We start from the raw sequence: 17,472 nt of genomic DNA on the forward strand, positions 1-17,472 counted from the left end.
CCCCCACCTTACGACCTAGACTCCAATTTCCGTCCGCATGCTAGGTACTGACTGGCCCAGGAACGACCAAATCGCACATGGGGGCCAAAATGACCCAGGGGGGGGGGGGGGGGGGGGGGGGGGGGGAGAGAAGCATCGGTCAACCGGTCTACTTTTTGACCTGCTTTTGACAAATGGTTTGCGAAGCCGGCCCGCCTGTCAGCGACGATCCGAGGACCATCGAGACCGAACACAGATGGATCCTCCACTGAGGGATGGGGGATGGGCTCACATTTTTCTGCGTCTGGAACTTCTCGACCATTCTCCATCGCCATCCATGTCTCTCGCCATCCTTTATTTTCCAGGCATGGCATGGCTATCCTCACCCGTGTCAAGGATTTCCGGAACGAGGATGCGAGCCACATCTCTCTCTTTCTCTTTCTCTCTCTCTCTGTCTTTTGTGTATGTTATCGTGCTCGGCTCGGCCCCAGTGACAATAACCCCGTCGGATCGCCGCACATCATCACGCATCGCGAGCCACAGCCGACCGACACCATTTACTGCATAGTGTAGCACGGCATACTCTCCCCTGTAGTGTAGGGTGGCTTGTGCCACCAACACCCCCGCACGGCACACTCGAGACCTTCTGCGTCTTTAGCAGACAGAGCTGAAAATTTCTCCTGCCTTATCGTGCCGGTACATGAAGCGCCACAGATCGAAATACTACTACCAGGCAAAAATTGCCCGTCTGGTACGATATCCGCTTCCACCAACTAGGTTAGCTAGCCACGAGTGTGCCGACATGGTCGTAAAGTACCGGGACAAAAAGGACTTGGCCTGAGAACAAGGGTCCACGTCTAGCACGGGCTTTTGCCTTGTAATGACACTTATGAGCACGCTATTGTAGACGTTAGCAGGGTAAGAGGAGGGGAAAAGAGGGTAGAAAGAAAAAAAAAGGGTCGTCGCCACGGGGGAAAAAACCTGCATCTACTAATCACTCCATCCCACTGCACTAGTTGTACTAAAGGGTCTACATGATGTGTACATGGTGGGATGGCAATACTGAAGGGGACCCACGCGGCGTCCGAACTACCCGGCCGCCATAGTGGATACTAACCTAATACCATGTAGCCAATAATTCGAGACAACAAAGTGGGCTACTAAGTGTGGTTTTTCCCTTATCAGATCTTCTCATGTGAAAGGTTTTGGGCTGCCACGGCTGTTTCGCAGTAGCTTCTCAGCGCTTATGGTCACGAGAGCTGTCTTGCCAGTAAGCTACTAGTTTTCGGCCGAAACCTCATGAAGAATAACCACACTTTTTGTATTTGTTTTTGTTTCTGTCTTTTAAAGTTTCACTATCCTTTAAACCCAGCCTCTTCTCCCTCGGAAAAAGGAGAAAAAGACCAAAAGCCATTAAGCAATCCAGAACCAAATCCTCTCTAGCCAATTCCGCGGCGTGACCACTGGCCACGTCGGCTCGAGTCGGTCAATCTCGGCCTTGCCCGACCAGATGTCCATCTCGGACAGCTTGACAAACTTTGTCTTTTTCACAAACTTGTACCCAAGAAACAGGGACAAGAATATCGGAATATCGATGTACGGCGGCAGGAAAGTCTTTGCGCTGAACCGCCCCGGGAAGAATGCGTCGAAGCCGTTGAAAAATGCCACCACCAGACAAAAGCAAATCGCAAAGTACGCCAGGAAGGGCTGCATCGGCGCTTTGAAAGGCAGCGTGTCGCGGTCGATGCCGTTGTGCTCGAGGCAGTAGTAGAACCGCAGATACGTGTACGACACGCTCGCCCACACTATGAGCGTGCTCACGGCGCTGAGGTTGCTGATCCAGAAGAACACCTCGGCGGCGCGGTTGTTGACGTTGAGGTAGACGAGGCAGCTCAGCGCCGTCGTCGCCGCGACGCAGGCGTACGGCACCCCGAACCGCTCGAACCTGAGCAACCTCGGCGCCTTGCCGTCCAGCGCCGCCGAGTAGAGCACCCTCGTCGACGCGTAGAAGAAGGAGTTGCCCGCCGACCACGCCGAGCTGAGCACCACGCCGTTGATGATGGACGGCAGCGTCTTGATGCCGGCGTTGTGGATCGCGATGACGAACGGGCTCTGCGCCGCCCCCGGCGCGCTGCTGCTTATGGCGTTGAGCAGCTTCGGGTCCTCCGACGACACGCACAGCCCTACGAGGAAGATGGCGAGCACGTAAAATATTGCGATGCGCCAGAACACCCGCCGCACCGCCTTGGGTATGTTGCGTCGCGGGTTCTCCGTCTCGCCCGACGCCACCACCACCATCTCGCTGCCGCCGTACGAGAACGTCGCCTGGATGAAGACCTTCCAGAACGCGAGGAACCGGCCCAGCGCCCCCGGACGAAGGTACTCGTTCATCGGGCCCGGGTCGTTCCAGTACCGGAACCCGATGCGGTCCCCCGAGGGGGACCCGCCGAGCGTGATTATGAACATGAGGAGGATGAGCCCGACAATGGTGGTCAGTTTGATGGCCCCGAAGAAGAACTCCGCCTCGCCGTAGATGCGCACGGGGAGACAGTTTATGATTACCATTGCGAGGAAGAATATCGTGATTAGAGCCGCTTGCGGAACGGTGTGGTCCCAGTAGTCCAGGATCACAACCGAGACTGTAATCTCGATAGGCACGCCAATCGCGAATTGGTACCTGTTGAATCTCAGCGCCCCTGCCCGCTTGAAGACGATGGGGAAATAAATCCTGCTTCCACTAAATCCTTCTCCCCCCATATCTCGAACTTGGACGGTAAGGGGAGACGGGGTGGTTTCTCACCAGTAATTCCATCCCAGCGTAAACCCAAGCGCCGGGTCGACGTACCTCGCCGCGAAGATAGGCACCGCCCCGGGAATCGGGAGCCACGCTGCCATCTCGCCCAGGCTGTTGATCACGCAGTACAGGTTGAACCCCGTAACCGCGTACGATATGAACGCCGACAACGGCCCGGCGAGCGAGAGCACCTGGCCGCTGCCCACGAACAGCCCCGTGCCGATGGCGCCCGACAGCGCGAGGAACTGAACGTGGCGCGATTTTAGTTTGCGTTCCAACGTTCCGATGTGCTGTGACTCCTGCTGCTGCTTCTGCTGCTTCGCGTCCACCACGGTCACCCGGTCGTCTCTCGTTGCAGCCTCGGCCCGTTCAATGTCGACGGCGCCGGGGTGGTCCCTTGCTACAGCACTAGGGCTTCCTAGCTTATTTTCTTTGTCGTCTTCCATCGTTTGCCCGTTTGGTTTAGACGCCACGTTCTTTGTTGGTGACGGAAAAGCCGCTGAGAAAGGCTTAACCACGGCTGTAACAGTATGAGCGGGCACTGATCCTGACAAAATGTTTGGCGTTGTGATGTTATCTACGTGGGAAAGGTGAGCGACGGCGGTTTCAAGTATCCCAAGGGGACGTTACACCGCGTGTGGCTACGATTGTTGCTGTCGATTTTTGCTGCCGCTTTTGTGTCCTGTCCCCTAATGAGGCGTTTGAGGCGTCGATCGCTGCATTTCTGATCCTGCAGCACGGCACATGGTAGACTCCAGGTGCGGGGTTGATGTAGGCGTTGTAGGAACGTTACCGCTCGCCATCTCTAGTGATTGATGCTGGACCGTAGGTAGCCAATGGCCGCGATGTAGAGAACCGGATGCCACGTGTAACTGTGTGATTCTCAACGTGTCAGTAGAAACATCAAAGCGGTCGAGGACTAATACGCAACAGCAATTCAATATTGATCTATTATACGCCCGTAGTCCTGTTCTAATAGACATGACGCAAGTAAGGCTGTCTGCCGGAATGATACCATTTCCCAAACTCCATTGTCCTAGCAAACTTCTTGACGTTTCGTCCGTCGATGTTTACGTTTTGCAATCTTCAAAACGCCCATCTTTCCGATCTTCATTTCCGCATCAACTCCCGCCTTGATGATACCTTGAGCCTCAATAAACCTGTTGTCTTCCACTTTGCCCAGATGGACCCCTCAGATAAACGACCAAACGAAGAATTACGAGTTTCCGTTAAGAACCTTGAGCCAGTCCCGCTGATGGAGTGCACGCTGGGGACAGTCCATCCAAGTGTGTCCAGGCACTCTGCAGATATGGCAAGTCCTTGCCACAACGCAATCCGCCTGAAGGTGTCCATCTTGGCCACAATAGAAGCATGGTTCGCCGACATCAAGAGGCTGGGGCTCACCCTTATCGAATGCTGGCGAATGAGGACCTTCTGCTACGCGTTGACTCTCGTACTGTGAGTCGTTTGGCTTTGCAATGTCTTCTCCAGTCGCTTCGTCTTGTCTGACACTGAACTCCTTGGACTTGTGCTTTTTGCCAGCGGCCTGACTGTCCTCAATATCGGCTTTTTCGAGGTTTTTGGCGAGTTTCTGAGACTTAGGCTTATTCTGGTTGCTCTCGCCACCATGCATGTGGATGTCCTGCTGCTGACGGGGGTCCGCCCATGTAGTTGTCCGGGTGTTGTGATCCACGAAGTAGAGACGTCCCTCAAGAGTCCATCTCCGTTCCCACCCAGAAGGCAGATCGCCAGTACCCAAGATCGTATCTCCCATGTGCATCATGGTAGCGTTTTTCGCATTCTGAGTGGCGACTTGCTGAGCCTGGAGGGTCGGGGAGTTCGCTCCAGTACGGTCCTCGGGCAGGGTGACGTTCTGATGTCCCTGGCCCTCCATTTGGGTCGCAGCTTCATGGTCGTTACTATGTTCCATAGCTCCAGTGGCAGTAGATTCGTCGATCCTGCGTTTCTCTCCGACAACACGATTACGGCCAGGGGTCCACTTGAGACGCAGTCGCTGTGAAACTCCCATGTGTGCCTTCACAGGACTTTCTGAGCGGCGCAGTCCGTCTTCGGTCCAGTTCCATTCCTTAATACTTCCTTTCGAAGAAAGGGGACCGCCCTTGTCGAGATTTCTTCGGTTCGACATATCATTAGCCTTGACTTGATCGGCGGTGGTCTTGGGGCTCCGGGAACTTTTGGGTGTAAATTTAGTGGTGTCCCTTCTGGCCCGCGGGCTCTTGAGCACAACCTTGGTTTTTGCAGGGGAGCCATGTTTCTCTTCGATTTTGTTCTTGATGGGCTTTCTGTAATCAATCTTCCCATCATTGGTTTCAAATGCAACCGCCCTAAGGAGTCCGTATTGCGACTGCACTGCTGTTTTGGAGCATCCAAAGTGCTGCATTATTTCCTTATACGTCAGATTATCGGCTACCATCTCAATAAGTTTGCTCTGTTCGGCGGAAGCCCAAGCTTTCTGCGATTTCTGCTTTGTGTTAGCTTTAGTTGCATTGGCAACACGTAGCGTGGAAGCCCTTGCTTTAGTCCTAATCTTACCTTGCTGGCGGCCAATTCGCGAAATCGGTTTATGATGCTTGGCTTGCTGCGTTTCAATTTACGCATCGCATTAGCCATACTCCTACCCTTTTCCAGGATATCGAACATGACCTTGTCGTCAGCGGGTTCCCATTGGCACCAACGTCCCTTGTGTACCCAAGGGGCCGAAGCCTTCTTCTTCGGTGTCATCGTACAGTTTGGGAGGTTAGAGATAATGTCAAGGAAATGTTACTGGCTGGATTACTGTCGCCCTCACAGCTTATGATGTTGTTTCCGTATGATGATGATTGGGGAGGGCGCTACAGAAGATTGGGGGAAGAAGGAACTGGCTTAAAAGTGTCTTGGTTAGGGTAGTTAGACTGAGAATCAGTGAGTGAATGCCTCATTGAACTAGAGGCTTTTAGACTGTCACGATGGTTATACTTGCCGCTTGAAATAAAGTTTGGTACAGAAGGAACAAGGCAGCATAGAAAGGCGTGGAGCGAAATACGTCGCAGGCAAATACCTGACAAATGGGTAGCTGAAGCTCGCCGACTTCCCGATTCTCAGGCATCACTAATGCTTAACTTAAGACCGACAGGGTGAGATAATTCACATCGAAAGGGGAAAACAAAACGATTCGTTCATATTAATGGTCCTCTCACCAGTCAAGTGACCTTGGCGTCACCTTGTCCGCTGCTAGCCGGCTTCAGTTAATAAAGGCTTTGTCGACAGTAAGAGCCTCAAATCGTGAGTAACAAATGAGTATCGCGGGATGTGACTTTTTGCATTAACACATTCAGCTGCTCCTTTCTTTGTAAAGGGCTTGCTAATTCAACTTAAGACAGAATTGTTTCTGCTTTCTCTTAAACGCAATAGCGTAAGCATGTGTAGCTTGGACCTTGCTTAGCTAGCCTGCGGTGGTTTCCGTGTCATTCTAAGCAACTTTTCAATACTCAGAATATCGAAGAACCCAAGATGGAAAACAAAGGTAAGCAGTAAATGCGGACAATAGGCCATGAGTAAATCCTATGTCAACACGCAATGACACAGGGGAACATCCCCAGCTCACATGGGCATGTCTCTCTTGTACCCTCTGATCCAAAATTGAGACTGTACGAAAATGCCGTAGTTGAGAGATTTCCATGGCTTGGTGGGATCAATCACAGTCAAATCAAACCTTCTCAACAGCTGTGAATCCGCACCGTCAGTTAAGTTCGCCCAAGGAAAGAGAAAAGGAATGGGGTCAGATAGCTAGCCCAGCAAACTTACCTCGACGAATATCTTCCTCAACTGCATCATTGCCACGTTACGTCCTAGACACTGCCACTTTCCATATCCAAATATCAACTCCAGCGCCCCCTCCATCGACTTCAACTTCTCTCCTTCAGCCTCTAGCCACCGCTCTGGTCGGAAGTCGTGAGCATCTGAACCCCAAACATCGGTTTGACGGAAGATGCCCCACGCGCCGTACCCGATCCTAGTACCCTCAGGTAGATACACGCCTTTGAACGTGTCGCCGCCTTTTGGCACTTCCTTGGACATCAGACCGACAACGGGCGGGAATATGCGGAGACCTTCCTTGATCACGGCAGTCAAGTACGGCATCTCGCGTGCCTCAGCGTCCGTGATGACTGGCCATGACGGCTTGGCGGCTTCGATCTCGGCTCGGAGAGCCTCAGTTACGCGTGGGCTTGTGAGTATATGAAGGAGCGTGCCACGTATAGCGGTTGCTGTAGTATCGGAGCCAGCAAGTCTAGCAAGCTTGTAAGCCATTGTAGTGGTACTTTGCAGTTTAACGACCGTTTCCTACATTTGCATGAGAATCTCCGACGACGCCTCTTCTTGGTTGAGCCCGTGAGCAATAAAGGACCCAAGCATGTCTCTTGGGACCTTTTTATTAGGTCCGAAGCGCTCTGCCACCACCTTTTTGGCAATACTATCGTATTAAATGTTGCCGATTAGCAACTGGACTTTAGGGGTATGGCAGAGACGTAGACGAGAGGTCTATGGACTCGTTTGAGGATACCAGGAAGTCTTACCCAATAGTCTTTCCAACTCCAATCGCATCCTTCTCAGATGGCAATAAGCTCCGGAAGAGGGGAGAAGAAAATAACTTAAGTAACCAGGGGAGCGCAGCCGTCAACACAATGTTAGGCATGTTCTCTTCCATTGTATGGATGTATTGATGAACATCTGAATCGCTCTCGACGTCACCAAAGGGCTCGCCGAAAGCAAGGTCCGAAATCACGTCGAGAGTGTAATACTGAGCTTTGATTCCAAAATCGAATTCTTTATCCTTTGACACATACTTTTCAATGAGATGCATTAATCGAACGATATTCTCATCAATCTTGGCTTCAAGGTTCTCGACTTCTTTTCCGGAGTACTACGTCGAGACATACAGTTCAGCTTGACAAGTTAGAAGATTATGTTGAGAGAAGTCTTATACTTACACCGGCGGCCATTCTCGATCGAAGCATGCTGTGCACTTCATCATCCCTCGTAGAAAGGATATTGTCCTTTCCGGGATCAAGTCTCATAGCGTCGAACCAGTTGGACCTCTTGTATTTCGTCCGCACATTAAGCATATGCTTCATTAGGTCCGGATCACTCGTCACGAGATCGTTTGGTCCAATGCGTACGAGTGACCCTATCATTCATAAGCTATTCACCCGCCAAAGAGAAGACTTCATACGGACCATATTTCAGGGAGGCCTCGAAAAAGTCAAGATGCCCGCGACCACCATACACTGCACGAATGAGCCACCATTTAGAGAATCCTGTGCCGGGAGGACCTTTGATGTGCTTCAATCGTAAATATTGGCGTATGGTTGATACGATGTTATATAAAATGAATGCAGAAAATGCTGCAATTGCATACATGGTGTAGTCTTGACCCATTGTCGGGCTCGAGGAGGCCTCGGTCCGATTCATGGTGAGCTGTTCTTGTGAAGAATTTGAGATGAACGATCGCCAAGACGTCTCGGAGAATTTTAAAGGGGGGGGGAGGGGATGAGGATGGAAAAAATGAACCAAAGATTAAAGAAATACACGAATGTACACAAACTCACGCAATTATCTCAAGCTACAGCTGAAGGTTATAGAGTGTAGGGAATACCACGGAAACTTTAGGAGCCCGGGTCCATTTCAACTGCATGGAATCTCCAGCAAGAGTGTAAACCAAAGACTTCGACTTCGGGGAACAAATATTAGCGGCAATGCAAGTCAGTTGCCCGGCCTTGACTGGGTACGCCATGCATCCTTCGCATCAGACGTTGAAACCTGATACGTTGGCAATGGAAAGACGGCTGTCCTAAATGGATTAGATGCTTCGATAGAAGCGGGGCCTTTGGAATGCAGCTTACCCGTATTGCACATGGAGCTGCATACCGGTGAAGCGACCTTACGTTTGATACCTTGTTTCTGCGTGATATTTTTGATCACATTGCATACACGCGCTGTGCTTGGCAGCATATGTGTTTTTTCCCTTCCTGGTAACGGATTTGTTTAACCAGGGTTTTGATGCAAGAAGTGTCACGGAAAACCCCCAAAAGACTTACCTGATTGAGGAGAGGGGTACAATGGTAGGTAGTCTTTAACATGAACACCTGGTCTCCGCTTCATTTCAGCCTAGAACTTCGACCATGAAGCGATTGATTATGCAGGTTTCTCATTGGACTTTATACGTCCCGCACTCAAAGTGTCTCTCACACAACAACATTGGAGTTCCACTAGCTGCTTGTATATTTCCTTCTGTTTACGCATGTTTCATCCTCTTTGTGTCATTACTCCACATGTATCTGATAAGCTGTGAGAAAATCAAATCAAATAATCAGGCCACCCGATACAAATAATGGACCGAACATTACATGGAGGATAACATCATAGGTTGCACAAATTCATTTCGTCACAGACAAGCTCCGGAAATAATGAATACTGTCAAAGAAAAATGAATTCCAATCTCCGCCCATTGTTTATTTGTACATCACAAAGCTAGCTTTTGAATGCAACAACGTTCATAAAAGAGGACGCCCAGTCTCTAGACCATCAAGTTCAGGCAAGAAGAATTAACGCACCGAGGACTTAGAGTTAGTCGTAGTGAGGTTGATAGACAATTTAATACTGCGGAATTGGGCATTGATGGTCTAAGAAACAGATCTTCTGATATAATGGTAAAAATACGGAGTATCAGGCAGGTACACGAAATATGATGATGTAGAACAATCTTCGGTATACCCTGAACTAATTGATTTACCACCCTGATGCCCGGACCCAAACGGCTATAATCTTGGATGCATCTGATTTGTTCGAGTCGACCACCAGATACCAGCCGTAGAGTGCCCCAGTAACGCAGGCGTGGTTTGGGTAAATGTTGACTATCCCGCCGACTTCAAATGGAACAGGAGGCTGGCTCCCTATGTCATCAGAGCCAGCTTCCCACGACAAGATGGAATGCTCTTGACTGATTCTTGTTACAACCAGCCTCCGCCTCTTATCGGAACCAGGATATGCATAAAAGTCCGTAACTCCCCAGCCATCGTAAAAGAGGCACGGTTCTCTTCCCAGGCCTAGTGTACCAACAGCCGCAAGAGCCTCGGGGTTCTGTCGTTCGCCATTGTTGTACACACTGCATATCTCTGCAACTACAGATATGGCCACTTCGTTTTCATAGCTACCGAGTGTAGTTCTCGCACAAGTGGCCATTTGTTGCATGTCAAGAACAGAGTAAACGCCCGCATGAAGCTCAAGTTTTGTTTTGAGCTTTTTGTGTGACACCTGTTGGACCTTTTTGATTGCATTCTGAAGCCGCCGAGCGCCCACTGTTTCCTCTGCACCTTTTGTCAAGTTTTCAACCGAGCTCACTTGAGGAGATGCTCCGACACTGATAGTGAATTCCCCAATGCTGGCCAAAATTTCGTGATGAGCGTTGGTGGCTTCAAGACAGCCTTCAATTTCCGCGGCCAAATTTTGCATAGCCTGGTCAGCAGTAGAATCCTGGTAGCTGAGACTGCTATGAGAGTATAGACCCTCAAAACTTGCGCGCCCCTCGGTATGAAGCTGAACCAGTCTCTCCAGCAGCCCGTCTTTGTTCAGAAATACAGGAGGCAAGCCAGCGCGGTGGTAGCCAGTATCGACCTTGAGATACACTCCAGCAGGTAATCCAGCAAGGTCACAAACACGACTAACGAACTCAAGTTGGGAAGGGTGGTCCACAAGAACAGAAATGCTCTCTTTACCAAGCTGCCTAATGAGACCTCCAAGCCTCTCGACCTGAGATTTAAGAAGAGGAACCCCGTAAAGAACGTTCACTTGTCGACCCGCATGGCTGAGCTCCCGCAACAGTGGGAGGAGGTGTTCGATCTCTGCTATTGTTGAGACGATGAACCTGGCATCATTTGAATCGGCCCCAACCTGAAGTCGAGCTATCTCCCGAGTCTATTATTCTAGTCAACTTCATGTTCACATATAACTCAACGAACCAAGCTTTGTGATCAAGCATCAGTATCGGGATACTAACTTTGTGTGTCTTCACATGGGCTCGAAAGTCGACACTCAGCGCAATGGCTGCGTTCAACATAGACTGACAGTGTCTTTCGACTTTCGCAACGTCCAAGACAACAGCCGGCAATGGGATGCTTCTCAGATCTTTACCGACGTAAAAGTTTCTCAACTCTTCGATAGGTGGTGTGAGTCTTTGAGGAGCCTCCATATTCGTGCTGTAGGTTGAACTTGACTATGTGTGAGAAAAAAGATGAAGGCAATTAATGATTTTGGCTTTGAAGTGTAATCAGAGAACAAGACTTGGGTTTACTGGGAGACATGCTAAGTTAAATGTCTTGACTAAGTGAGAGTGAGCGCATTGCCCAAAAGGGCAAGTCCGACACCCAAAGCTAGCTGTGAGCATGGATCTCAACAAGACTTTTACCACTACACAGAAAATACGCTACATTCAAATTCCTCAAGACGCTGCCATCGTATTCTCGTATACGAAACGAAAGTTTCTCCAACTCGTGACCTCAAGTAGCCTCCAACTATATGACCTCCAACTACGTGGCCTCCAATTCTGTGACCTCCAAATCAGGTGCCTCCAACCACGATATCCCCCAACGCATAGTTTATGATACAGTCTAGGTAAGTCCGTAAGGCCATGTTTGATACTCTCCAAATAGTCGGAGAAGACGAATCAATGAGTCCCGCCCGACAGTGACACATACTTAATGGACCTCAACTACTAAAAAAGCCTCGATCTCGGCTCTATATAAGTCATGATTGTGCGCCATTTTCTTCAACTAACCCAAGCTTTTATCAAAGACAATACGTCACCAAAGTTTATTCATAAACTTATCTACAAGTCTATCCGCAGTATTGTTAACATGCCTATTCTTACTAAGAAGGAAGTCCGCACGGACGGTGCCCCTGCGCCTCGGCCTTTCTATTCACAAGCCGTCATAGTGGAAAACATGGTCTACGTTTCTGGAAGCTTGGGCATTGACACTACAACTGGAAAGTTCGTTGAGGGCACTGTTGCTGATCGCACTGTAAGTCAATCTCCGTGGGGTGGCAGGTGAATGCGGCGTAGCAAGGCTGAACTTACCAACGCAGACACAAATTCTCAAAAATATTTCAAACATCCTCGAAGCCGCAGGTACTAGCCTCGATAATGCAGTAGGTACCGTTCATCTCCTACAACATGATTCGTATTGTTTACAACTGTGGTCTAGGTGAAAATAAACGTTTTCCTTACTGATATCAAGAACTTCGACATCTTGAACGAGGCATACGGGAAATTCTTTACTGAAGGGGTCAAGCCTATCAGAACGTGCGTTGCTGTGAAGGAACTACCTTTTGGCACTGATGTTGAGATTGAGGCTTCTGCTCATCTTTAGGGAGCACACAAGAGGATCCTGTGTACTGTTACAGTAACGTTTGATTTAGCTGCGGATACAGTAGCGAAAGAATATCAACGCTTACCGGTTTCGATTCTGATTGTTTCAGATGACTTCCCCATAATGAGGATTTGCAGGCATGGAGATTGGCTTTTTCGTTTCTGTTCTCCGCGCTGAGATAAAACTCACATGATGCTGCCGTCATGAGTATGAAGAGGTCACCGGGTGTACACATCAAAAAGCGGGAAGCAAGGTTTAAAACGGGCCCCAAAATTTGCGACTAGCTGTATGCTCGTAGGTACAGAGGCAACTCGAAATAAGTGCATTTCAGGATCTTTCTTGTTTTGTCTTTATCTATCGCCGGATAAATCTTACTGAAGCAATGAATGTAACAATTCCGATCATCATCATCAGATCTGAGAGAGCAACAAAATTAACAAGGCGACCCTTGGAGATAAACGAACCAGTTTTGGTAAATGGTTCGCTCTTAGATCTCATTGCCACGTACTTGTGGCACGGATCCCTGCCAATGGGGCGCTATGTCCATCCCTCCATTTGATATGTTTCCTACATATTGGAACCCACTGAAAGATCGGCGGCTGGAAGCCTTGCTAACCCTAGTTCAATCCCCAAGCTGTCCAAAAAGGTTTCGGGGATTAGTCCTTGTCGGACGACTTGGAAAAGCCCCATGCAGAACGGAGCAGTCCGCATGGGTGGGCCCTGTTCCCCCGTTCTTATACTGTTCTGAGGGTTGTATAGGTCGAGGTGCTTCGGTACCCGTGGGAATAGCCTGGTTTCCAATCTAGAGCCATCATAAGTAGACTGTGTATACGGTTTTGCCATAAATCCCCTACCATAGCATCCTGGTTATCGACGGTACGTCCCCATACTTCCCCCTGATTGCCGCTGACACTTTCTTGAAGTAGCTAGTTGTGTTGGAACGTAGGTAGCACATTCTAGTATTTAACTCTACGCTCTACACCTTTGGATGAAGGATTCGTTTCTCATCTCTCTCTAACCCAATCCTTCTTTCATCTCATTCGTTTTTGTTCATAGTCCATTCGTTACTCGCAATCACAACACCAAGCATGCATTTTATTACCGCTCTCTCAGTGGCTCTGGCTCCCGCCTTTGTTGCTGCACAGATGAATCGAACTGCTTACGGTTTTGCCGCGGGCGTCACTGGTGGAGGCTCCGCGAAGGCTGCTGCTCCCAAAGACATCAAGGAGTAAGTTACGATAACTCGGAGACCCCAGAAACGACTTCCTAGAGACCGGAAAGTGAATTGACTGTTCCGCCTTGCATGATAGACTCGCTTCGTGGTTATCTGATAGCACTCCTCGTGTTATTCTTATTGACAAAACTTTCGACTTCGTCGGCTCTGAGGGTTCTACCACTGACAGCGGATGCACCAAAAAGACTTGCACTATGGCTCAGGGTGGCCAAAACTACATCGGTACCTTGAGCTGCGGCGACAGTGAAAAGCAGTCGGCCAAGATTACATACGACAAAGCCGGTACTACCGCGCTGACGGTTGGGCCCAACAAGAGCATCGTTGGTGTTGGCAGTCAGGGCGTCATCAGTGGCAAGGGTCTTAAGCTTCCAAAGACCTCCAAGAATGTCATCATTCAGAACGTTCACATTACGGTGAGTCTCGTTCTATTCGACTTCGTTCAAGTGTTAATGCTAATGATCCCGCAGAACATCAACCCTGAGAGCGTTTGGGGCGGCGATGCCATTCAGCTCGAAGGCAACGACGGTGTCTGGATTGACCACTGCAAGTTCAGCAAGGTTGGCCGTATGTTTGTTGTTGCTCAGTAAGTGAAATAAATCACATCGTGAAAGCAGGAGCAACTGTTAATCATTTGCCTGTTTAGCTACAATGCAAACCGCCTGACAATCTCCAACACCGAATTCGATGGCGTTACCAAGACCTCCGCCACCTGCAACAAGAACCACTACTGGACTGTCATGTTCATTACCGATGGAGACAAGATTACCCTTGACCGCAACTACTGGCACGACCTCTCAGGCCGTGCCCCTAAGCTTGGCCAGGACGGTGTTTCCACCACTGTCCATGCTACAAACAACTACTTCGCCAATATGGCGGGCCATGCTTTTGATATTTACCCTGGAACATCTGCTCTTATTGAGGGCAACGTCTTCGAGAAGGTTGAACAACCCATGACCGACAACTCCGCCAAAGTCAACACTGTATTCAACGCCCCTGATTCCGGTTCCCTTGCCTCCTGCTCTAGCAGCCTTGGCCGCGCCTGCGTTGCCAACAGCCTTTCTGGCAGCGGCACTTTTACTAGCATGACGAGCACCGCCGGCCTTTCCAACCTTGCTAAGGTCAAGACTAACCTTGTCAAGCCAAAGGCCGCAAGCAGCGTTAAGAGCATGGTCATGAAGGGTGCTGGCATTGGCAAGATCTAAATTTTTTACATTCCTTGTTCTCTGAGAGCCACCTTGAGGGCGGCTTTCAAAACTAGCAAGCAAATTTCACGTCTACATAGAGCAGAACTTTTTGTACATTTCTTGATACCTCAAATTTTATCGATAGTACCTATGTTGTCATGACCTTTTGTTTCAGCGTGATTGTTTCCTTGTGCTGCATGTCTTTACTCAGGCGAGTGAATGATCTTCGTTCATCCTAGCATTGGGTGATCACTGATGTTCACAGTAACATCATTCGGTGTCACACAAAGTGTTAATCATCCGACTCATGGACTTTATGTAGCGAGTCAGAAGGTGTCAGTAAGGCGGTGCGGTTCACCGTTGATAGATAGCTCCACCCAACCACCCCGGTTTTCAACGATTTTCAGGAGACATTAGGTACGTATTTGGCCAATGGCTTCTACCCAAGTTTTCCGTATACGTAAGATACTGATTGATAGTGAAATTCTTTTGCATTTCTTTATTTCCAAATGAAAACCATGTTTTAGTGTTTCAAGAGCTTTGATCTGTACTTGAAAGTTTTAGGCCGATGTGATTCTAATTCGATCTTCAGGGCGTATGGGAAAGTTTAGAAAAAGGACCCTGGTGTCTAAGCCGCGGACTGAACGTTCATCATACAAAGAACTCGATTTTTCTACTGATGAGTACAGAGTTTGGAGAATTTGAAAAGTACCAAAGAATCTGTACTTCACTTGCGTGTTGAAAGCCTAGAACTCCGCCTGGGCGCATTAATTAATCATTATGAGAAGATCTACGAAGTAAAAAAGTCTTATCGGTTGAGTCAAGCTACTGACCTCTACAAAAGCTGGGATAACCCCTTCATTTTCTCGAAAACTCAATCTTTTCTCTATCAGCCTGCATGTGCATTAGAAGACTGCTTGTCGGGATATCCCAGATGTAGACCGCCCCTTGTTCAGTTCGCAGCCAGTTTCGAAGCCCCAGTCAAGTCAGTGCTTTCATCTTAAGTAGACTTGAGACTCTGTAGACCGAAAGCAACTTGAATCCACGCGGCAATTTTATGTAACGTTCTCCCGCTAGGTTGAATAATCTTCAAAATCAGAGACAGCCAATCGCTTGTATTCCTGACACTATGCCTGAATGAGGGTTCATTTGATTTTGTGACAAAGCGTTGTCTCTGTGGTGTTTGAGAATATCAAGTAGGCTAGGGATTAAAAGATTGATATACAACACCGGTCATCTGAAGCCATACTCAACAGCTAGCCACTAGATGTATCGCTTCCAATTGATTGTGGACAGAATTGGTACCATCGCGTAACTATTGATTTGCAATTTAGCTGACAAGCAAAATTCAAAACCCAACACACGGCTTGAAGCTAACGGCGTCTTTGCTACTTTTGGTTTTTTAGCATACCTACTTGATGGTAATTGCTGTGTATCAGAGATTGCCAACTAATATCATGTCAATTATAATAACAGAGTGCTAAGATATATCATGGTAGGTGTCAGCTTAGCTATGCACAAACCAAACTTCGACCCAAGCTCCAACGGATCTGTCTGATATTTAGCTTGTACAAGCACGTCTACCGGTATGCATATCGTAGGACAAAACCTCTCGTGATTTAAAGGGAAGCTCTCGTCAAGGGAATGGAGCACTAAGAACATATCGTCAGCAGCGTTTTGAGAGTGTCTAGTCGCATCGGGGGAGAGAAATATGATATTTCATGACATCCTCCAAGGAAAAGGAGCTTAACTGCCCAAATTTGCGTACCGCAGGAGCCGAGCCTCGTCGAAATCTGTCTCGGGCGTAATTAAGGTTTTGAGCTCCTGGAGCCGTTCAAGATCGGGAATTGCGTCATTGAATTGAGTTACACGCGTAAAGAGGGGTGCATAATACCCCACTGTAAAATGTTGAGTTAAAGTTCAGGCAGTTGGCCGAACACGTGTTTCAACATTTTGTAGATCCCAATACTGCCCGGTTATATGAATCATACGGTCATATCTATCAAACAACACAGCTCCACCATGAAAGTCATGCTTGTCAGCTCAAGGCGAACTAGGTCAGTTCAGCAAAAAGTTAGAAAGCCCTGAGAATCACAGGAGCTATCTGAGTGTAAGTTCCTCTGCCAGTATCGACCGATTCATTAGTGGCCATGCAGAATAATACCAGCTTTTACGCTATCGAACCTTTTACTAAAGCCTGCGAAATTTGGTGACTTCCCTATTGCATTTGTGTGTGATTTTCAAAGGCGTAAAAGTACATGTATGCCGCAGCTAGACTTGTAAGGTCTACCGTGACAGCTGAAAACTGTTCAGATTCGCTACAAAGTTACTACTTTGCAATGGATGAATCGTAAGCCCAACTGGAGGCAGCCTCAACTAATGATGTAGTTTGTAACTGTACCAGAGCTACAATTGAGCAGTTGTACGACTTCGCTTGGGCGAGACTAAAACACAGACTAAAAGTAATGGAATTGATATGCGCTACTTCCTCGGCCCCTGATGGAAATCATAGTTGGCTTTATCTACATAATTAATTAAACAGTCATACCTTTTTACGCTCTGGTGCTGCTTGGTCAGTTCTGGTTCTTTGAGAAGATGCAGTGGCAGATTTGAATTGTACCGGTTATAAGTGGAGGTTTGATGGGTATTTGCAGACCTCCAATCGTAACCATCGCAACCTGGACTTAACATGTATGCACAGAGTTTAATGATTACCTAGTTGTAATGTTTTAACCACAAACAGTCATAGACGGTAACTAGATATGCACAACAATTAAAAGGGTCAGATACAATACACACATCACAACTCTTTGACATTCGCCTTGGTCGGATGTCAGGGAGCCGCATAGACCTTGTCCA

At 48.5% G+C, this 17,472-nt stretch overlaps 5 protein-coding genes across 5 annotated transcripts; 2 read left to right on the plus strand and 3 right to left on the minus strand.

The window, feature by feature from the left end:
* Positions 1-1,392: 1,392 nt before the first annotated feature.
* On the minus strand, positions 1,393-3,219 carry CTRU02_214393 (amino acid permease; the record flags this gene model as incomplete). Its single annotated transcript, XM_036731737.1, has 2 exons — positions 1,393-2,656; positions 2,780-3,219. The coding sequence occupies 2 exons, from the start codon at positions 3,217-3,219 to the stop codon at positions 1,393-1,395; spliced, it is 1,704 nt and encodes a 567-aa protein (XP_036576509.1).
* Positions 3,220-6,373: 3,154 nt separating this feature from the next.
* On the minus strand, positions 6,374-8,242 carry CTRU02_214394 (cytochrome P450; the record flags this gene model as incomplete). The annotated part of the gene is made up of 6 exons (XM_036731736.2): positions 6,374-6,496; positions 6,578-7,061; positions 7,119-7,244; positions 7,348-7,694; positions 7,762-7,958; positions 8,008-8,242. 6 exons carry the CDS (start codon positions 8,240-8,242, stop codon positions 6,374-6,376), a joined length of 1,512 nt encoding a protein of 503 aa, XP_036576508.2.
* Positions 8,243-9,559: 1,317 nt separating this feature from the next.
* On the minus strand, positions 9,560-11,018 carry CTRU02_214395 (D-serine dehydratase 1; the record flags this gene model as incomplete). The annotated part of the gene is made up of 2 exons (XM_036731735.1): positions 9,560-10,744; positions 10,779-11,018. 2 exons carry the CDS (start codon positions 11,016-11,018, stop codon positions 9,560-9,562), a joined length of 1,425 nt encoding a protein of 474 aa, XP_036576507.1.
* Positions 11,019-11,682: 664 nt separating this feature from the next.
* On the plus strand, positions 11,683-12,195 carry CTRU02_214396 (endoribonuclease l-psp; the record flags this gene model as incomplete). Its single annotated transcript, XM_070206237.1, has 3 exons — positions 11,683-11,847; positions 11,912-11,974; positions 12,031-12,195. The coding sequence occupies 3 exons, from the start codon at positions 11,683-11,685 to the stop codon at positions 12,193-12,195; spliced, it is 393 nt and encodes a 130-aa protein (XP_070060011.1).
* A 1,088-nt stretch (positions 12,196-13,283) lies between these two features.
* Positions 13,284-14,631, plus strand: CTRU02_214397 (pectin lyase; the record flags this gene model as incomplete). The annotated part of the gene is made up of 4 exons (XM_036731734.1): positions 13,284-13,423; positions 13,506-13,842; positions 13,897-14,012; positions 14,073-14,631. The coding sequence occupies 4 exons, from the start codon at positions 13,284-13,286 to the stop codon at positions 14,629-14,631; spliced, it is 1,152 nt and encodes a 383-aa protein (XP_036576506.1).
* Between the last annotated feature and the right edge of the window lie 2,841 nt (positions 14,632-17,472).

This window comes from Colletotrichum truncatum, assembly GCF_014235925.2.
Source record: "Colletotrichum truncatum strain CMES1059 chromosome Unknown Contig_0011, whole genome shotgun sequence".
NCBI lineage: Eukaryota > Fungi > Ascomycota > Sordariomycetes > Glomerellales > Glomerellaceae > Colletotrichum > Colletotrichum truncatum.